General features: G+C 37.3%; 2 protein-coding genes across 3 annotated transcripts in view; one reads left to right on the plus strand and one right to left on the minus strand.

The window, feature by feature from the left end:
* The window catches only part of acap1 (ArfGAP with coiled-coil, ankyrin repeat and PH domains 1), a 36,019-nt gene extending 33,783 nt beyond the window's left edge, over positions 1-2,236 (minus strand). Inside the window, exon 1 of the mRNA XM_073859863.1 lies at positions 2,163-2,236. The gene's annotated coding sequence lies outside the window, so the exon portion shown is untranslated. The remainder of the gene's footprint in view (positions 1-2,162) is intronic.
* Positions 720-22,763, plus strand: agfg2 (ArfGAP with FG repeats 2). 2 transcript variants are annotated; one of them, XM_055197718.2, is made up of 14 exons: positions 720-1,510; positions 2,218-2,311; positions 5,088-5,203; positions 5,280-5,427; positions 5,715-5,829; positions 10,230-10,334; positions 12,251-12,283; positions 13,038-13,226; positions 13,431-13,515; positions 13,684-13,730; positions 16,653-16,736; positions 17,574-17,678; positions 20,273-20,343; positions 21,506-22,763. In XM_055197718.2, exons 1-14 carry the CDS (start codon positions 1,344-1,346, stop codon positions 21,551-21,553), a joined length of 1,407 nt encoding a protein of 468 aa, XP_055053693.2. In that variant the 5' UTR covers positions 720-1,343; the 3' UTR covers positions 21,554-22,763. The 2 variants fall into 2 exon arrangements, with proteins under 2 accessions (XP_055053693.2, XP_055053687.2); XM_055197712.2 differs by having other exon boundaries at positions 722-1,510; positions 5,709-5,829.
* The last annotated feature ends 138 nt before the right edge of the window (positions 22,764-22,901 follow it).

The raw sequence follows: 22,901 nt of genomic DNA on the forward strand, positions 1-22,901 counted from the left end.
TGTGGTGGCCAATTTTAATTTTGTGGCGGACTGAGAAATAAATGTATTGGAATGTACAACGACGCCCTCACTTGTATGATGTCACAGCAGTAGGCTGTGGAAAAGCGATGGAAAAGCTAACCACGCCAAAGTGAGGTGAGCTGACCCGACCCAAACTAATCTAAACCGTGTGGTACTATGCAATGGAAAAGTGCCATAAATGGCATTGTCATGGTTGGATAGTGCAGATGAAGGGGTGTTATTATCCCTTTCTGAGATCACAGGGGGAGCCAAATTTTAATAACCTATTTTTTACATGCTTGCAGAGAATAGTTTACCAAAACTATGTTACTGGGTTGATCTTTTTCACATTTTTTTTAGGTTGATACAAGCAGTAGGGACCTAATTATAGCACTTAAACATGGAAACCGTCAGATTTTCATGATATGTCCCCATTAAAATGGTCAAAGTGACGTCATGAATGCAAGCGCTGCAGCAGACCCTCTTGAAGTGTTTTGAAAGACTAGTATAGTTTATCAGAGAAAAATGACAGGTTAATCTGATATATACTACAAGAAAGTATCAGCATGATCCTTATATTAATAATGCCTTTTTGTAGTTTATTTAGCTGATTTATTCAACACTCCACAAGGGACAGTACAAGTTGATTGAAGCACTTCACACAAAGAGTTAATAAACACACGAAGGACAACATTTTTTATTTCAAACGTCATACTGACGGGCGTGATACAGCCTACTCGTATCCACGATAAAATCTCACGTTGCAAAACACAATGGCCACATAGCCATCATAAACAAAAAATGTTAAGCAACATAGCATTCCTGTTTATTCGCATTTTAGAGGCACTACTCTAACTTGGATCCTTCGTCTTGGTTTCTTTTCTCAGTTTGTTCAGATTCAGTGTAACGTTGAGGAAAGAAGAGTGCGCAACAGCACAGACTGTGCGCCGTGAATGATTTTCTACTGTATGCGAACGGAGGAGAATCAACAGAGCGCGAAGAATGAAGAAGAATGATGCAGTGACAATAAAAATCGGATTTTTGCATCCGCAGATAACCGCAGCAATGAATTTATAAAAAAACGCTGGTTGTAAATCTCGTGCGGCGGGAAGGCGGTAACAGTTATCGCGACCACGATTTCACTGGAGACTACGCATGTAAGATTTGTTTCATGTCATATCAAGCCAAAGCATAAAATACCCACCGCATCGCTTTTATAATGCGGGCGTGAGAAACATACTGGAGGGCGCATACAACACGGCTGTGGGGTTTAAAGTGCAACGGTGGGCCAGTGAACGGGTCTCTTCAGGTCCAGGGGGTGTGTGCGACACTAGGGCACTAGCATGTCGAACCGAAAACACCGGGACAACCAAGAGATATGCGCCCGAAAGGTCCGGGAGCTCGCCCAGACGGGAGTGAACAAGCACTGCTTCGAGTGCAGTCAACCTGGGGTGACTTACATCGATATCACCGTGGGCTGCTTCGTATGCACATCATGCTCTGGAATGCTGTAAGTAATAATGCACAGTGTGATTATGCACCCTATACAGTACGCATATGTTTGGTTGTTTCTGAGTTGTTGTTATTTTTCACCAACTCTGCACTTAAATGACTTAAAATCTACATTTAAGGCAGAATTGTGATCATTACACACTAGATTAAATTCCCAACAGTTCGCCATGCGAGGCACAGAAATAATGCAGAGCTGTCAACGTCTTGGTGTGTTTACATTCATGACACTTGGTAATTACTACTTTGTCATTTTCAGGCGTGTCCCCGTCTCGCTTGTGCTACGTACCACTTCGTCACGATTGGTTTGGCATCAATGCAAAATGCAAGCCCCTATGTTTTCTGCATGTCAGCAAAGGAAGGGTGCGATTCCACTGAGCGATACAAAATGATTTAAGCCTGCAACTGTAAAACAGACGTATTTAAATATGTTAAAAGGTGCGCTGGATTAAGGAATCGATTTTAACTTGAGCTTTTGTTTTATATATATATATGAGGTATTTTTCTCACTAGCACTGAAGTAAAACAAGCACCGCCTACTTTACGGTTCTGTTGAAGAAGGTTATTGCATTTTCTACAATGGTCACAGTCATGCCGCCCCCCAGACCTCTTGCACCATTAACCGCTTATATTTATTCATTTAACAGGTTTACCTTTCAAAACTGCGAACATTGCTCCCCGTTATCAAGCTGTTTGTTTTTCTTTCAGGAGAGGGCTAAACCCACCTCACAGAGTTAAGTCTATTTCCATGACAACCTTCTCCCAACAGGAAGTGGAGTTTTTGCAAAACCATGGCAACGAGGTGAGTGGCAGGTCAGCACAAAAGTGCTGCGTGAATTATGGACAAAAAACACTTGCTAGCCACTAGCATTTTTTATGTCTAAACTAAAAACACCTACTTCAGTACAGAAATATATTATTATGTGGTGGACATATATTTTAATATTACAATCTGAGTAATACAATCAGCATTGTGACACAACTCTCATTTAACATCCATTGTGAACCATATTTACAGGCATCACCCTTAGGGAAAATTGTTACATAATACATATTGACCACCATGTAAAAATATATGTGTTAAAACCAGAAGAAAGCAGGTTGTAAAACGGCTGCAGACTGGCCGGATAGGGTTAGCGTTTCATAATGGTGCAATGTATCCTTTTAGAAGGATCTCTTGACAGAAATGCTATATACATCACAATTAGGGCTGTCAAAAGATTAATCATGATTAATCACATGCAAAACAAAAGTTTGTGTTTGCATAAAATTAGATGTGTGTGTGTGTGTGTGTGTGTGTGTGTGTGTGTGTGTACTGTGTGTATAGACGGTTTCTGCAGTAACAACATAAAAAAGCGGCTTTCGTGGTCAACACGTAACTTCCGGTACACTCCGCTAAGAATAAATAGCAACAAAGTACTTTAAAGTAGTTTATTTATATAACAAGCAATATAAACAACACATAGATTACCTAGGAAACTAAAACATTTGTTATTTTCGACGAGGTATTTGTTCAAGAGTTCAGTTTAGGAAATAGTCAGACCATTAAATAACTGAAACCGGAAGTAAAGTTCGTACCAGACGCATATTGCGTCACTGCACGTGCGTCCGATGAAACCGTCTTACGTAAATATAAATACACACATACATGTATGAATTAGAAAAAGTTTTTTGGGTATATTTTTATTTATAATATAAAATATATAAAAATATATATAAATATACATGTAAATACATACATACATATATATAAAAATACTCATTCTAAGGTAATGAGTAACTTAGCTGTATTTTTTAAGTTATGAAGGTTTAAATCAAAACAAACCAACTGCAGTTGCATTGAAATTAATTGGAATGCTCAACCAAAAAACAAGATTTCTGAATTAAAAAAACGGTGGTTATCTCGTTTTGCAACGAAACTCTTCATATATATATATATATATGAAGAGTTTCGTTGCAAAACGAGATAACCACCGTTTTTTTAATTCAGAAATCTTGTTTTTTGGTTGAGCATTCCAATTAATTTCAATGCAACTGCAGTTGGTTTGTTTTGATTTAAACCTTCATAACTTAAAAAATACAGCTAAGTTACTCATTACCTTAGAATGAGTATTTTTTACATACACCGCAGGTCACCTTACATGGAAATCACTGTCCTTTTTCTACAGTAGCCCTAAACGGACAAACTGTTCTACAAAGTGCGTTTTGTTACTACGTTGGCCGTTTCTCAATCCGAAGGCTGGAACGTCCAGAGGATGCATTTTCAGGCTGCATACGTCATCAAGACTGTCTTATTTCAAAATATGAACAAAAAGTTGACTCTTATTCTTAGTTTACCTGCCCCATTGGTGGAAAGACACAGTACCAAAAAGTAGGCTAACTTATTAATGCATTGTGAAAGTGATGATGTGTTTGTTCTGTGGCAGCTACCATAGCTCCACTATGCGTTTCGAAAAGAAGGGGTGAGCTGAGTCATTGGTTGCAATTCACAGTTTCATCGCTAGATGCCGCTAAAAGTCCCACATTTCACCTTTAAACATGAATTTGAAAATTAAAAATACTAAGCAGAAGCAGTAGCACGCCACTGTGCAGAAGGTATATGATTTTTAAATAGGGTACGAGTACAACTGAAAAGTCAGCTAAAACCTAAACTGCTAAACCTTATGCTGGTTTGCTGGTTTTAGGTGGGTTAAGTGGTTTAAGGTATTTTTCCTATGTGAATGTGTGTCAAAGTGCCACTGTAAAACTACCTACCCCATCGGTGGAAAGACACAGTACCTCCCCACCCATTATATTAAATGCAAAAAGTAGGTTAACTTATTAATGCATTGTGAAAGTGTTATGTAATTTAACACTAATAGTAAATCAAAGAAAATGGTGTTTATATGTGGTTAAATTGGGCACAATAGATATTGTAACACCTATGCAGAGTTTGTGATATATTGCAGTTTTTACACTAGAGTATGACTGAACCTGCCTTTCTGGTTACCAAAATATAGGCTTTGGGTTTAAGTACAGACACCACTCTTTCACTCCCCAAACAATCAATAAACACAGACACCCACATTCACACCCATCATTGACACTACAATCTTCTCACTCAGTTCCTCTGAATGCTATGAAAGTGGGCGCAGTTGCTTGTGTAACCGGCCTCAGACACTTGTAAAAAATGTCCTCTGACTCATTTCTCTGCTCCTTTATCAGTGAAGTATGCTAAGCATGAGATGAAACAGACAGACACAGCAACTAATATGTGCTAGCAATGACATGATCAATAAAACTAACTACATGGATAAGTTACTGGTAATCCATATTAAATGATATCATGATGTGTAAGTGAGCCTGCAAAATGTCACCTGAGGTTATTAGATGCTAAAATTGTCATTCAGCATCTGGGTCACAGTCTTCTATATACACATGTACAGTATTAGACCACACTGTAATTCGCTGGTTCAATATGCTGCTTAACTATTAAATAAGAGTAATGACTGTACAAATATAAAAAATGCTATTTACTGTATTTAAGTGTGTTCCAGGCTTTAAAAGAACTGAAACTGTGTTTTTGGTGGGGATTTCAGGTTGGAAGGAGAACCTGGCTCTGCATGTTTGACCCAAAAACTGATGGCTGTTTTGACGCACGTGACGCACTGAAGCTAAAAGAGTTTCTACAGGAAAAATATGAGAGAAAGAAATGGTGAGTACAGCACCTTGATATTTCCAACATGATTCACATTGTCATATTCATATAAAAAAAGCTTCTGTTTATCCAGGCATTTCTCTAAAAGCAAGATTCGCAGAGATGCAGAGACTCCGTGGGGTCCGGGGGTTCAGGCTGTTCCAGCTCCACATGGGCCCGCTCAAAGTCAGCCTCCACCTGGACATCCTCATATCCCCACAGTCAGGCCCACTCGAACACTGGTGAGAAAAAAATTAGGGAGAAGCAGGAAAAATTATATTTCTGGCAACTTTTGACAAATATGTAGTTTGACATATACATAAGTTTTCATTTAAAATACAATGGAGAGATTTTGAGAGGTGTAACTGTACATAAAAGCTGTAACTTCACATTTTTTTTGAGCACAGATGTGATTCACTTCTCTTGCATATTCAGAGTGGTTTGACTGGAACAGTAAAAGAATGTTAGTAAGGGCTGACTGAAAAACTGAATTTTTCATAAATTTGTGTGTATATTCCCACAGTCCCAGTCCCAGTTGTCAGTATGGGACAGAGGTCCTGTTGTATCTCCAGCTGATAGCCATACTGAAGTGTTCACTGCCAGACCAACTCGCTCTCAAAGCTTTAGAGACCATCCCATTAAAGGTACAGTACTATTTTTACACTGTCTTTATTTACATTAAGGTATAGCAGACATTTATCCAAAGGAACCTTGACAAATGAGGAAAAAAATTAAAGGAATAGTCTACTCATTTTCAGTATTAAAATATGTTATTACCTTAACTAAGAATTTTTGATACATCCCTCTATCATCTGTGTGCGTGCACGTAAGCGCTGGAACGCTTCAATAGCATTTAGCTTAGCCCCATTCATTTTATGGCGTAATAGCACTTTTGGGAGTACTTCGACTCAGCGCAGTAACACCCTCCCTCTCCCATTATGAGAGTGAGAAGGGGAGCGGACTTTTCAGGCAAATCGAAGTACTCCCAAAAGTGCTATTACGCCATAAAATATAGTTCCTCTTTTAAATCCGCTACGTTTTATTTTGTACCACCAAGCTTGCTCGTATAACTACTCGTCTTAAATAGGAAAAACGTTGATGTGTTTGGTCACTTCTAACTTTCTCTAAATGGCACAATTGAATGAATGGGGCCTAGCCAAATGCCATAGAAGCGTCGCAGCGCGCTCCAGCGCCCACATGCACGCACACAGACGACAGAGGGATGCATCAACAACTCCCAGTCAAGGTAACAACACATCTCAACATTGAAAATGAGTAGACTATTCCTTTAAGCAATTCCCCTTAAAGAGATAGTTCAACCAAAAATGAAAATTCTGACATAAGATTTTCTCATCCTCATGTTGCTCTAAATCTGTATGAATCTCTTTTTTTCTGATAAACACAAAAGAAGATATGAAGAGTTTGGTTCCAAAACGCAATAAATCCATTATGACTAATTTCGGCAAAAATGTGTTTTCTAAACCAAGAAAGTGAAAACCACTATTTTCTGTTACAAACTTTCACATAGCCTCTTTAGGTTATAATAACATTAAATATTCAAATCTATAATTTAATTTTCAAAGATTTATTATAAAAATATATTATTTTTTCCGCAAAAGGCAATAAGTGCAAAACGTTTTTTTCTTCCAAAATGCTATAAATCTATTGAATCAATATATAAATGTGCATTCATCTTTGCCATGTTGTATTCATTTAGTTGACTAGTGGTATATCTTAAAATAACGTTTCCGAAAAAGTTTCAGTGGTTCATCCACTCAAAACAGGGTGAACGGCACTTTCACATTCGCTTTGCAGCCCTCTATCGGCCAAAACCGCACTAAAGAAGTTTCCAACCGTCGGGTAGTGGTCCTGTAGTTCGAGTGAAAACTACAAAAACTTGCTTTACGGCAGACCTACAATCCAATCAGAGCCAGCTATGCTGCAGTATTTACGACAGTGGTAATGAACAATTACGCTTCTAACCTGTAGGGGGAGCAAAGAGCAATAAGTATTTAGTGTTGCTTTAATCAAAACACTTACTTTGTCATATTAAAGGTGCAGTGTGTACATTTTAGTGCATCTAGTGGTGAGGTTACAAATTGCAACCATCGTTTCAGTCCACCGTTCACCGAAATGTGTAGAGAAGCAACGATAGCCACCACCGGACAACCATGTCATCGTTGGAGACAAATTAGTAAAAAAGTTTGTCCGTTAAGGGCTTCTGTAGAAACATGGCGGCACAAAATGGCGACTTTCATGTAAGGGGACCCTCAGTGTATGTAGATAAAAACTTCTCATTCTAAGGCAATAAACACATAACGGTTCATTATAAAAGGTCTTTATACACCTTATAAAAGTTACACACTGCACCTTTAAGAACACTGTCATTGCTACGGTCATCTTTGGAATGTCGTCGCTGAACTTTTTTGACAGCGATTTGATGATTTTCATTGACTTTGAGTAAAATAATGGAAAGCGTTTCATAAGATCCCCTGGGATCAATGTGTTAACATGATAGCACAAATGCTGTTGTGTGAGAAGAAGCAACAGCCAACATTTTTCCTTCCACCCGAGTGTCTCTCACGTAAATTATTTGATATATTTTAATGGCTTACGTTTCTTCCCCGTCACAGAAAACCACCACAGGTTTATTAATGCCATCAAAAGTATTATTTTGTTTTTGTTTGTTTGTTGAAAACAAAGTACAAAGTAGATGAGGAAAACTAGGATTCTGTGTGTATTTAAAGTGCCGCCATTATTGTTTACAGTGCGTGGAATGGTGCGCAGTGATTGGTTAAGCGGATTTATTGCATTCTGCAAAGAAGGAGGACTGGCGAAAAGATGACAGAATAACACGGTGGATATCAGATTTTGCTTAAAATGAAGACTTGACGACTTGACTTTTAATACTGAACTGATACAATACTGATTTTGGTGGTTTATCGCGTTTTGGAACCAAACTCTTCATATTTTGATAAATGATGGTAAGCACCATTGGCGGCCGGTGACTTCTTTTTCGAGGGTGGACGATGCGGAGCTCTTCACAACATGTATTTAGCCCATTATGTGTGTTGCTAGTCATTTTTTTTTAAATATGTGTTTGGCGCATCATGTGAACTTATGTGCATCATGCGTGATGTCAAAATAAGTTTCTGCTGCAGATGTTTCAAAGGGGTTTATGATAAAAGAGACACTCGCGTTTGTGAGTATTATCTCTTTTTTATCATAAATCCTTTCGACGCATGTGCAGCAGGCACGTATTTTGACAAGACACATGAGCCACATAGTTAATAACATGTGCCAACCAACAAATATTTTGAAATGACGAGCCACACACATGACACTCCGAACAAATATTTTGAATTTGCGCCCCTCGGAAGAGAAGTCACCGGCTGCCACTGGTAAGCACACAGCTGATTGAAACCATTGACTTCCATAGTAAGAAAAAAACGAATAGGATGAAATTCAATGGGTACCGTCAACTGTGTGCTTACCATCATTTATCAAAATATCTTCTTCATCATTTATCACAATACTTCCATAATATTTGTTTTCCTAATATGGACGTCAATAGTTACAATCTGGTGTGCTTACATCATCATTTATCCAAAATATCTTCCTGTGTGTTCTTTAGAGAGAAGAGATTCATACAGGTTTGGAGCAATGTGTGAATGGGAAAATTATGACAGAATTTTCATTTTTGGGTGAACTATCCCTTTAAGGAGGCAATAATAAAAGAGTGTCATACAAATGACAAAATTGCTAGAAACCATACCAGTTGGAAGAAGTATTTAGTAGAGAGACAAGGAGAGGTGTGACATGCATTCTTTTGGGCTTCTTTTGGGGTTTGGGAAGTCCGTCAAGTAAAGCTTTGCAAGAGTTCAGACTAGAAATGACAAGGAGTTGTGGGCATGTTCACATAGGTAGGGCCTTTTGTTTCTGATGTTGTATAATAATGTTGCAAATCTGCATGACCATGCTGTCTTACCGATGCATTTGCAAAGAATAGCTGGTCGTCAAAACTTCACCAAGGTTTCTGGGGTTTCTGCTCAGACCCAGCACTTTTTTTATAAATATGAATGTTGCCGTGAATTTTTGCGTATGCACACTCTACGATCAAATCTGTGCACACTTTTTAAATGAGGCCCCTGGTTTCTGGTGTTATGGTTGTTGAGTTGGATGGTAAAGTTGTGTAACACTGTAAGGCAGGTTAAAAAAACAAGAAGTTCTGTCTAAGCAATGCTGAGTTGCTGGAGAAGCAGGTTTTGTTTTTCCAAGCTGAAATATCTTTCAGGCAGGCTAAGATTTGTGCCATTGCAGTAGGGTCATCTTGCTGGAAAGAAAATGTGATGTTGTTAGCATAATTAAAAACCATTTAGTTCAATGATGGGTATCAAGGATGTTGTGTATATGGAGATTAGGAGTGGCCCAAGCACTGAACCCTGAGGAACTCCAGTGGCCATGTGTTATGATTTGGACAGCTCTCCTCTCCATGATACCCTGAAGAATCTACCTGAGAGGTAAGATTCAAATCAGTGATCCCCAGTGATAAGAGGGTTCAGACGAGAATCTGATGAAAAAGCGCGTTGAAGAGATCCAGCAGAATGAGAACAGATGATTTGACTTTGCATTTGCTAACTGCAGGGCTTCCGAGAATGATAACAGCACATTCTCTGTAGAGTGGTTGCTTTTGAAGTTTGACTGCTTGTTGCCCAGGAGGTTGTTCTGGGAAAGAAATGATGATATTTAATAGAAAAAAGCTCATTCTAGTGTTTTTGCTCTGAACAGGAGGAGTGAGACAGGTCTGTAGTTATCAGCTGTCAGGCAGTAACCAGAGCCTGTTTAAATGTAGTGGGGAAAGCGCATCAGTCTTTTTCTTCTATCCTGACTTAATTTCTCTACTCGCATCCTCTTTCTTTACATATTATCTTCTTTGATGTCGCCTACACCTTCCTCCTCTTCTGATTGTTATCAAAGATATACTGCACAGTAAGGCATCATTGGACTTCTTTAATTTTAATTCTCACTTTCCTTACTCCCGAAGACACATTATTAAGTGGAGTGGAAAGACAGAGACCAGGAAGCATTTCTTCAGGAATAGGACCTCATAGTCATCTCTCTTCCTTCCCTGCCCTTCCACGTCCTTCAGGTACACAATACACTTTCACTTTTGCACTTTCCCTCACATGCATTCTGTGATTCTCCATCACATAAAAAACATTTGTCAAATCCATAGTGTGAGACCACATTAAAAATCTCTTTTTCAAGATGCCAACGACTTCCGCTAATGGGGTCATAGTTGGCACCAATTCTGGTGGCCCACAACAACTAGAAATCAAACCCAAGCTAGCATCAAACTTGTGGAGACCCTGCCAACTCATAATGTCTTTTTTAAGAGAGACATACCAAATACTAAGACATTCTGAAATTTATTGAAATGTTTTGATGTAAAAAATCCTTAAAAATTGCTTTACTATTAAAGGGGCGGTGAATTTGTCGATTTTATTGTTTTATACTGTTGTCTGAGGTCTACTTATGATGTTTGTGTGGTTTTTACATTCAAAAACATCAAAACAGCAGTAAGTAATAGGCTATTTTGTAACATGGATTAGTGGCTCTTTAGAGAAATGGTTCATTTGAAGGGGCGGACTGCATTGAATACCTGGACGTAAACGCCCACTGCTATGATTGGACAGCTTCATTCCCCGTCATTACACGTCAACACATATATATTTGAGACACAAAATATTCTGGGTGCTAAAGATGATACACATAAATGACAAAACGTTAAGTATAAACAAAACGTTAAACTCGACGTGACTAAATCACCGTATACAACACAGTAAGCACGCATTAGAATATAAACCGTGGCTGATAAGTTCTTATCAATAACTTTGTATATTTCTATTGTGCTTGTGAGGTTGCTCTGACATACACGTAACGTTACATACCACAGTTATATGATAAAAAAGCTTTGTTGAGTGTTGGACCTTTCAAACGCAACTTGCCTAAAATACCGTATACAACACAGTAAGCGGGCATCAGAATCTAAATTGTGGCTGGTAAGTCCTTCTTTATCACTAACGTTGTATATTTCTACCGTTATATTACAGTTGTATTGGTAAGTGTTGCACCTTTATTAATCGTTTAATGTTTTAAGTAAATTAAAACAGTCAAACATACGTGTTTAGACACGGATGTTACAACAGGACATCTCTTACAAAGCAGTAGTGAAACGCAGTAACGTTATCTTAAATAAATTAAAAAATGTTTTACTTACTGTGTATACTGCTGTGTCATTTTGTCAGATCCAATATTAGTGGTCCTTTTAATCACAGTCTCTCTGCAAATCCAGCATCGACTTGTCTTCTTTGAATGAATCCGCGGTACACAAAGTAAACAAACACTCCCCACACAAGCTGTAACTTCTTCAAAAACAAACTTTAACCACGCATTCCTAATGTTATGTTCCGAGCCTCCAAATTAAGGTTTACAGCTTCTGTGTTGTTCCCAGATGGTTCTTCCACAACTGCAGACTCCGTTTCCATGGTTACTCATAACAGATCACTGCATCAAAATAAAAGTCCCTCAGGAAAAATGTATTTAAAAGTAATTTTGGTTACATTTGGCAATCTTTAAAGACATGTTTACTGATTGTTGAGACACTGCATGGTTTGCTTTCACGCGAAGCTGTGGGCGGGGCTACAAAAGTGGTCGTTGTATTTGGGTTTGGGGAGGTGCTTCAATTCTACTTGGTTATATAAATTGGTTATATTTCAGTAGCACAGACCTTTTTAGTTCTGAAACTTGCAGGATGTTCATTTAAGTATGTTGACCTCTTATATAACAAATTATTAAGTTAAAATTGAGTATTTGATTTATCGCTCCTTTAATATAAAGAATAATTTTTTTAGCATTAATTACAAAGAAAAACATTTTCACTAGTTGCCCTAGAATTTTGGACCCCACAGTTATTGTGTATAAAAATGAACTATCAAAGTTTCCTATTGTGACACAACCTTTCCTCTTAATTTGATATTCCTTCCTTTATACTTTATTCCACAGCAAGCAGCACCTTCAAAAACAGCTTCACTTTAGGTAAGGCACTTATTTTGCATCCCAAAAACTACACCTTTGTCACAGACCATCTGTAATGTTGAGTGAGCTAGCATGAAATACAGTGTGCAGATATTATGTTTGTGTGTATGTGCGAGAAAACGTTTTGCTTTGATACGAAGCAGAATTCAACCCTCATGGAATAATGCTGATAAAAATAAACCTGAGCACCACTAAACACATACAATTTGCATGTCAGCAGTTTGTGGCCACAGTATTATATAAGCCAGTAGCTCTTATAGCTCATTACTGTGTGTAGCCAGTTGAAGGGAGTTTTCTTAATGCAGCAGAAACGAATATTCAGACTCTGTTTTTAAACACTGACTGTGCCAGCAGTGCCATGCTGCAGTCACACATTGATATTGACTTGAACCTGCTTTAGCCAGCTACTTCAAAGCCTTACATCACAGCTCTGCCAGGTCAAGGACCGAAAATCTACACTTTGATAATGAAAAAGCAAAGGCTTTAAAGTGAAAGTATATTTAGCTTTGTGACAGTAAGTTTTGTATCTGAGCAGCACCATTCACATTTTCTTAACAAAGTGCAGGATATAGAGTATAATGTGTCTGACTCATTCCAATAAATTTGAAGTTAGTTGTGAAGATTTTGTGCATAATTTTGCAATTATGTACATAAAACAGATTTATAAACTTGCACTGCTTGCATGCTTCTGCATGCATGTTGGTCATGACCATTTATAGCCTTCAGACTGCAGTGCCATCTATGATTTGTTTAGGTCGCACTCTGTCAACCGGAGGTGGCGCTCCATTCAGGACCGTCCCTAAATCGCTTAGTTTGGATTTTGGGGGTCTGAGCCACGCCCACAACACGCTAAGTTCTGCTGCTCCGCCCCCTGCCACTCAGGATAAGTATGCAGCGTTATCGCAGCTTGACAAGGTGTTCACAGACAACACACCTGTCACAAGTAAGAAAGCTGAATATACATATAGGTTTATGTATGTTTTTTTTCTTTTATTAGTCAAAATATCTACATGTATATAAATGGAACAATATCTAAAAAAGAATGACTTTTGTTGCATTTCTCTTGGTATGGGGGAGTATATGTACAGTATAGATGGTTTTGAAATGCCCTTTTGAGCCAAGTTTTTTGTGTTTATATTTGTTTTAGCCATTTCAACAACTCCCTCTGATGGACCCCCTCAGTATAGCACCCTATTTGGTAACCGACTGTCCACAAGTTCGACACCTGCAAGGTAAAAGTTGTACCACGTGTAGGATTGGTTGTACCACATCAGTACGAATAAAATAGTTGTTATGATGTTGACTGATATAATATAATGTCAATTTCTGTGAAATTGTTTGACGTCTTTTTGGTCTACTACCTGTATGTCATGCTTTTTGTCTCTCTCTCTCATCTTTAGCTCCCCGGGGGGTCCAGAGGCAACCTCTGGATCGCAAACGTTTTCTAGTAAGCAGTTCAGAGATACTGTAATTGAGCTGATTAACCAAACCAGAACTCCTAACTCAGTATTTATTGCCTTTTAGTTTGAAACAAAGGTGGGCATTCCTGGTCCTGGAGGGCCACTTTCCTGCAAAGTTTGGCTCCAGCCTTCATCAAACACACCTGAATGTCATTTCCAAGTCACACTGAAGCCTTTGATTGGGATGTTCAGGTGTTTTTGATTGGGGTTGGAGCTAGACTTTGCAGGACAGTGAATGCCCACCCCTGGTTTAAAATGTATCATGTGTTAAAGGGCCCATATTGTGCAATATACATTTTTAAAAGGTGTTTGGACATAAATTTGTGTTGGTAAAAAAAATCCACCCTCTCCTTATTTTTTAATCCCAATTAAACCAAAGAAGTCTCATTAGACATGCCGCTTTAAATCTCTTGCTAATGTGATGTCACATTAACAAAGCTCCGCCCACGGCCACTAACTAACTGGTTAATTTTACCCAAAAGCTTTTCTAAATGTGTTTGTTAACACATTCTAGCACTAATGCGGCTAACGATACTATTATCCCAGACTGTATTAACAGAAATCAGATCTATTTTTGGCCAAAAACACTCAGTGTCTGTTGGCAAGGGAGTGAGTTGCTGTATCTTATTTGCATTTAAAGGTACACACATAAAAATAGCACTTTTTTGCTCCCACCCAAATAAGGGCATTTTGTGCATGCTATTACAAATTATCTGTCAGGTATTTTGAGCCAAAACTTCACAGATACATTGTAGGCACACCCGAGACTTATATTACATCTTGTAAAAACAGCCCAGTCACACGAAATTACATAGTCACGTAATTTTTGATTTTTTTTGTGATACTGTCACGAATTTCCGTGTTTTACGTGATCGTATCACGAATTTCTGTTTATGTGTCATTTTCACGTATTGGTTACTCAACTGTTTTGTCCTAATTTCTTACCGCTTTCGGGTTAGATTTACATACAAATGACATCCTTACCCAAACCCAACTCTAACCCTAACGCCAGGTGACAATGTTCTAAAATATAAAAAAATAAATCAGCAAAAATAGCATAAACCAATACTTCAAGTGACATCCTCTAATGCAAACACCAAATAACCCTGAACCGAAGCGAAAATGGTTTGAAAATAGGAAAGGGCAGCTGAGTAACCAGTACGTGGCAATGACACATGGACGGAGGTTTGTGATGCGATCGCGAAAGAACGCGGAAATTCGTGACAGTGTCACGAAAAGGAATCAAAAAATTACATTACTATAGGTACATAATTTTGTGAGACTGGTTAAAAAAAAAAAGTCAGATTTTGTGGTAAGTAAATGACTATTAATCTTACTTTTCTTCTTTAAAAAAAATATTAATACTGCTAATATTAATTGTGAACATTGTCTTAAGGTGCTAAAGAAGAAAATTTGGTTATATGTTGTTTATATTGTTATTTAGCACATTTTGAAATATACGTATCCCCTGAGATACATTGCCTGATTAGGGTATAAAAAAAGGATTAACCACAATATTGCCTATCTTTGTATTTTGAGTTGAAAATCTAATAAATGATCAAATTTGCAGGTTAAACTGATATTCGTATATTAAGGTGACTCCATCTTAGCATTTTAACTGGATATTTTCTTTTGCGGCTTTACAACAGCTAATTTTATGGTATAAGGAATGATAGGGAATATGAGTTATAGAGCCGATACCAATGAATTCTTCAGATTTTGAGAAAAGTGATAAATATGATTTTTTTTGTGACAGTGCAGCGGTGTATTAGAACCAAGAAATTTAGGTAATTTTCCAAATGCCAGGCATGCATTCCTCTAAATTGCAGCCAATAAGAGGCCTCTGCATGAAACACATATAGACACATATAGTTTACATTGAGGGGTAGTTCAGGTAGTATGCAAAATTAATAAATTCTTAAATAATTTACCAAACTATTATTATCTAAATAATATATATTTTTTGCAGGTGGAGCAGAAAAAGCACCAACGAAGCCAATGAAGACATTCAAAAACTGCTCATTCTTAGTTAGGCCTACTTACATTTAGTTTGGTTATTTACATGCAATATTACTAGTAAACCTGTTGCTTACACTGTTTAAAATGGATGAAAAAATATGTATGGCATGTTTTAGAGCAAGAGAGGAAGTCAGAATCACACAATTTTTGCTGCAAATAAAAAATAAATTTTGATGACTTAATCCTTTTTTTATACCTTAATAGGGCAATGTATCCTGGGAGATACAACTCATAAAATCCTGAATATATAAAATATTAAAAAAATTCCAGTGAATATCTTTTACATAAGTCCAGATGAAACAAAAAATGTCATGAAATGATTTTTTGCTCAACGTTTTCCACTCTTGCCTGTTTAAGGGTTAAACGTCCGTGACACTACAATATCACTGTTCGACTTTTTATTGTATATATGCGGTAACTCACTGGCAACGTTTTACAGCAGTCTACCGCAAATTCAAAACATACAGTAAATAACTGTAAATTAAATGTTAATACCCATAATGCAATGCATATTACAGTAATGAACTGCAAAAGAAAATGATGGTATTTTACTGGGCATTTTGTGGTAAGTAACTGTAGAAATTACAGTTAGGTCTAACAGTTCTGTTGGCGGTTTTGAAACAATTTATCTTGTGGGTAGTACAATAAAAAGTGACTTCCTACTTCTTATACTTTAGTATATTTATCTTGGCTCTCTTTGCAACATTTAAAAGATTTTACAGCATGTCCTCTGATAGTCATTGACCTCAGAGAGTCTTTGGCAGGGAACATGTATAAATTCATAATAATTAGGTCAAAACAAGGATAAAAACGACATGCAACTGGTTCTAATGACAGACCTTCTGTACCATGTGAACAGTAACCACATATTTTTTCTTTCTCTGATTCAGATTTTTCAAACCCTTTCAATTCTACAGCAAGTTCCACCCAACCTGTTCTGTCTCCCAGTAACCCCTTCAAAAGCACAGCCACAGGTAAACGCACGTTTCAGTAAAGTCTTTAGATGTTTGGAAAGAAAAACTGTTTTATCTTTAATATACTAATTGATATTTTATGGACTGTGTGGAGCTAATCTTTACTATTTAAAAACGCACACATACGACCTTACAGTTTCTCAACCTCTTATTAAACCAAGTCTTTGTTGACAGTGACTTATTGACATTTTTCAGTGTTATGTCTATGCAGTCAAGGGTCAGCATTAATGTAATTCTGGGATACGAGCCCATACAATGTATTGGGGATACATTTTATAATGCTATAAATCTGGCTAACTTGGCTTCAAAGGAACTTTAATTAAAAATGTTGGTCCTCCTGTGTGAAATCTTATCTTTAATATGATTACTCCTACAAAAGGGCCAACACAATGTCTGTATATATGTCTCTGTCCACTTATAAATCAGTCTACACCAGTATTTCTCAACCAGGGGGCTACAACCTCAACAGATATCTAAGGGGGGCTTAAGATGACTTAAAATTATTCATTAATGCATTAATAAGCACTAAACACAAAAGAAGCATTTACATAAGATAAAACAACAAAAAATCTATATATTTCTGATTGTTTGGTTATTTTTGTAATTAATCTGTCTAGTCATGCCAAGCTCTAGAACATTTTATTGGATAGAAATAAGAGTGAGTGGAGGGGGCTTCAAATATTGTTCAAAGTGGGGTCTTAATGTGAAAATGGTTGAAAAAGGTCTACACATTACATATAACACCATCAACCAATGAAATTCTAATGACTTTAAAAAAGACAAGCACACACGTAAGTCAGAGTACAGTCTAACAGACTTTTTGATGTGACTTGACAGATGACGCCTCCTCCTCAGCTGTGTTTCTCCAGTCTGTCTCTTTTCCTGCTCCCACCACCCAAAGTGCTTTTTCACAGCAACAGTCTAATAACCAAGAAGCGAATGGTGAGTACAGCAGGTCTACATCTTTCACTCGACTTAATGGACGTAAAATAGTTCACTAATCAGTTAAAAGTGTCAGTCAGGAATTAGCACTTAAAGAGCCAGTAAGATGCCAATTTTAAGCATCCTATCACTGTTTATAAGTCCAGGACAACAGGTTTAAATGCATGCAAGGTCAAAAAAACACTGTAATTTTCTCAAAATATAAATGTAAAATTATTCAATTTCTCAGAGATCCCCAAACGATTTGTGTGAAGCCGTTCAACGACTCAGTCTGCCTAAACACCACCTTTTAGTAGCCTACTCTGCTCTGATTGGTCAACTGACAGAATCTCCGCACAGACCACAGATCAGTGGCACAGACCAATAATAGTGCAACATGTTTTTACCTTGTGCTAACATGATTTACTGAGAAGACATTATCCTCATCAATACACAGCATTCATCATTATTACAAGCAATAAAAACGACCAAAGAAACTAACATTTTACACTAATTTAAGCATTTATATAAGCTAACCGGGTCATAGCAAAACCGTAAGTGAGCACGCGTTAGCCGCTTGCTAACGTGACTCTCTGACAGTATATTAAGAGTTTAAAGAAAGACATCATTCATTATTAATCCAAGCAATAAAAACGACTACAGACACTAACATTTTTACACTCATTTAAGCAAGTATGTAAGCTATAATTATACTTACAGGTTGTGGTTAGGAGACGCATGTTGTTCCAAATAAAGTGGGCACTGAACCATCTTTCATTGCCAAACATCTAGTAAATCCCTCTGTGAAAAAGTAATTTTAACCACTGATTCTTCACAGCCAAACGTTTGGTAAATCACTCCATGGAAAAGTAATTTTAACCCCTTATTCTTCACATCCCAACGTTTAGTATATACCTTCTTGAAAAAGTAATTTTAACCACTGATTCTTCACAGCCAAACGTCTAGTAAATCCCTCCATGAAAAAGTAATTTTAACCACTGATTCTTCACAGCCAAACGTCTAGTAAATCCCTCCATGAAAAAGTAATTTTAACCACTGATTCTTCACAGCCAAACATCTAGTAAATCCCTCCGTGGAAAAGTAATTTTAACCACTGATTCTTCACAGCCAAATGTCTGGTAAATCCCTCCATGAAAAAGTTATTTTAACCACTGATTCTTCACAGCCAAATGTCTGGTAAATCCCTCCATGAAAAAGTAATTTTAACCACTGATTCTTCACAGCCAAATGTCTGGTAAATCCCTCCATGGAAAAGTAATTTAACCACTGATTCTTCACAGCCAAAAGTCTAGTAAATCCCTCCATGAAAAAGTAATTTTAACCACTGATTCTTCACAGCCAAACATCTAGTAAATCCCTCCGTGGAAAAGTAATTTTAACCACTGATTCTTCACAGCCAAACGTTTAGTATAACCCTTCTTGAAAAAGTAATTTTAACCACTGATTCTTCACAGCCAAACATCTGGTAAATCCCTCCATGAAAAAGTAATTTAACCACTGATTCTTCACAGCCAAATGTCTGGTAAATCCCTCCATGAAAAAGTAATTTAACCACTGATTCTTCACAGCCAAACGTCTAGTAAATCCCTCCATGAAAAAGTAATTTAACCACTGATTCTTCACAGCCAAATGTCTGGTAAATCCCTCCATGAAAAAGTAATTTTAACCACTGATTCTTCACAGCCAAACGTCTAGTAAATCCCTCCATGGAAAAGTAATTTTAACCACTTATTCTTCACAGCCAAAAGTCTAGTAAATCCCTCCATGAAAAAGTAATTTTAACCACTGATTCTTCACAGCCAAAAGTCTAGTAAATCCCTCCATGGAAAAGTAATTTTAACCACTGATTCTTCACAGCCAAACTTCTAGTAAATCCCTCCATAAAAAGTCATTTTAACCACTTATTCTTCACAGCCAAAAGTCTAGTAAATCCCTCCATGGAAAAGTAATTTTAACCACTTATTCTTCACAGCCAAAAGTCTAGTAAATCCCTCCATGGAAAAGTAATTTTAACCACTGATTCTTCACAGCCAAATGTCTGGTAAATCCCTCCATGAAAAAGTAATTTTAACCACTGATTCTTCACAGCCAAATGTTTAGTATATCTCTACCTTGAAAAAGTAATTTTAACCACAGATTCTTCATATAACTTCATCCTTTGGTATTGAAAACAACACAAACTGAAAACACAGCGTGATTTGATGTTTACACACTTATTAGCTGCTGGCAGGTCATAGTTTTTGTTTCTCCTGGGCAAGGCTGTAGGCGGAGATTATTATGCAAAGTGTTCGTATTATGCATTACGTATTACGTTTCAGCGATTCAGAGTCGACTCCCTACTTTAGAACCAATACCTTTATTAATCGCACACTTTTTGGTTCAACTACTTTGCACATTGTTTACATTGAGGGACAGCTACATGACACACTGCAATACAGGTCAGTTTCGATTTTGAATCTGTGTGGCTCTTTAAGATAAACACAGTAGTGTATAGACCAGAAGTAAAAACTTAGGTAAACCTTTTGTCTATTTGAAATTTGATGTGTACTATTGGGTTATATCTACTTTCTTTTATTGTGATTGTTTGTATTTAGGTTTAAACTCCTTTCCTGCGCCTGAGTCCAAGCCCAAAGTCCCACGACCAATGTCTGTCAACCCTTTTACAGTAAGCAAGATCTTTACAATCCAAGTGTTTAAACTCAGAGTTGTATATTAAAGGCGGGGTGCATGATTTTTGAAAAACACTTCGGGCCGACTACCAAAACACACTTGTAGCAAATCAGCAGTTGCCTGGGGTGCGTATGTGTGGGGCGGGTCTATCAAAAGAAGGTCCAGATTCTATTGGGGAAGGGGCTTGTTTGTTTGTCAGCATTGGCTTTCAGAGATCATGCACCCTGCCTTTAAATAAGAATTTTTTTAATATATTATGTAAGGGATAGTGTAAAGGCAACCGGTTGTTGTCGCAGAAATAAGCCCCGACATTGTAATCAGGACCCGATGTGAAGCGTAGAGTCTTGTATCAGACTGAAGGGGCCTATTTCGGGTTACCGTTAGTTACTAGTTTTGAGTGGTGATTATCTGGGATTATTACAAGGCTCTCTAAAAGGCTTGATTCTGATTGGCCAGTTTTGACATTCCAAGGTTCGTTCTTTTCAGATAACAACCGCTTAAAATAACACACTGTATTCCAGATGCTGTAAATCATTTAGACAGGTACAGTTTAATATTACACAAAATTAAATATGTCTTATAATGATATATACGGCATTATATTTACAAATGATCAAACCAAATAGTGCGTTCTTGACATTTGATCGTCTTCTCTTATCTTAAAACCAAAAGTAAACAGAGTTTCCTCACAGAAGGGCTGCATTTGTAAAAAATGAGCAAATTAAATATTTCAAATCAATATTTACTTTTCTTTACCTTACTTATGAGCTAAATAGCCGTGTAATAAGCGGGATAATGTACAAGCAGCAAGTTGTTTTCGTGAAATAAGCCCCTTTAGTGTGATACAAGACCCTCCCCTTCGTATCGGGTCCTTATCACACACTGTCGAGCTTATTTCTGTGAAAACAATACATTATCTGCCTATACATTATTCCATACATAACAAACCTGCAAATGTTGTAACTGGCCAATCAGCATCAAGCATTCCAACAAGTCGTGTAATATGGATTAATAAGCCATTTGTTCACTATATTCCAATGAATTTATAAGAATAATGTGTGTGTGTGTGTGTGTGTGTGTGTGTGTGTGTGTGTGTGTGTGTGTTACTGTGAGTGTTTGTGTTAACTTCATAGAGTTCTTTCCATACTTTCTCTTAGGGAAATGTTTACCCTAGCAGAGGAGCATCACTCAACCCCTTCATCTGATCTTGAACCAGTTAGAAAGAGAGAGAGGGAAAGAGCGCGCTCCACCAGAGAATAACAAAACCCAACACTTCTGTCTAATTTCTGCCATGAGTATGTGTGTGTGTGTGTCTGTGTGTGTTGATGTATGTTAAAAGGTGTGGGTGTTTGTTTGTTTGTTTGTTAGCTTAAAGTATACATGTAACTATTTTTTCAAACTTTGTTGTGTGTGTGTGTGTGTGTGTTTGTGTGTGTGTGTGTGTGTGCGTGCGCGCACGTGTGTGCACCTTTCTGTACCAGATGCTATAAATCAAGCTGTGTAAGTATGTGTGTTTGTTTGTTTTTGTGGGTTTGCGTTTGTGTGTGTGGGTTTTGCCAATATCAGAATTGTTCTGATAGCAGGAGAAACTCAGGTGAAAAGGTGCTTATGATGAGAACCATTAACGTACACACACACACACACACACACACACACACACACACACACACACACACACACACACGCTGCTGCTTTGAGTTTGTGTTACAGCCACAATGTAAATTTCATTAGCCAACATCTCCCTATAGAGTGTCCTTCAAAAACTGAGGTTGGCACATTACAGAAACAGTAGTTTCAGCCTCAGACGTCGTCACGCCCACAGAACTGAAGGTCTGGCTAGGCGGGACAACAGAAACCGTAGCAAATTTAAGCTCTCAGTAATGCAGTTTTGCTCATGTTTGTTCCAGAGGCATGTTAATACAATGGCATAAATTATGCAGGCTTCCCCTTACTTTCTGTCTGTGTTTGTATGTTGGGTTTGTTTCTATTTATTTTTTTATGTTTATAATGTAATTGTGTTACTTTGCATTGTCGGACTGCATGCGCTTTACAAGAGCAGGAATTTGCCGAATGTACTGCAGTTTCAGTATGGAGGGAAAGTGTATGGACCAAAAATACTGTCATGTTTCCTGTATATTGTAGAGATTGTTTATTTGCAAAAGATTCATATAGAATGTCTTTGTATTGAACTGTATCCATATGCATAAAGCTAAGTGTTGCCTCAATGTGTTTCTTATTGTCTGTGTGATGCAAATCAATTTAAATTTGCTGCTTTTGAATTTTCATGCAATATCTTTTTTAAAAAAGCATCATTTATATTTTTCTGTGAAGATCTATACCACATTATGAATGTATTTGCACTCTATGAACATTAGGGCTTTCAACAAAAAATTAAAATGAAATATATTAATTTCATCTCTCTTGTGACCTAGTGTAATTTTTTTACAATATAGTCGCAATTGCTCATTTGTCATGATAAACCCTGCAGTGTGACTGTAAAAATACTGTAGTCAGGATTTTTCTAAATCTTGACTGATAATTATTATACATGTA

Source organism: Misgurnus anguillicaudatus, chromosome 21 (assembly GCF_027580225.2).
Source record: "Misgurnus anguillicaudatus chromosome 21, ASM2758022v2, whole genome shotgun sequence".
In the NCBI taxonomy this organism is placed as follows: Eukaryota; Metazoa; Chordata; class Actinopteri; order Cypriniformes; family Cobitidae; genus Misgurnus; species Misgurnus anguillicaudatus.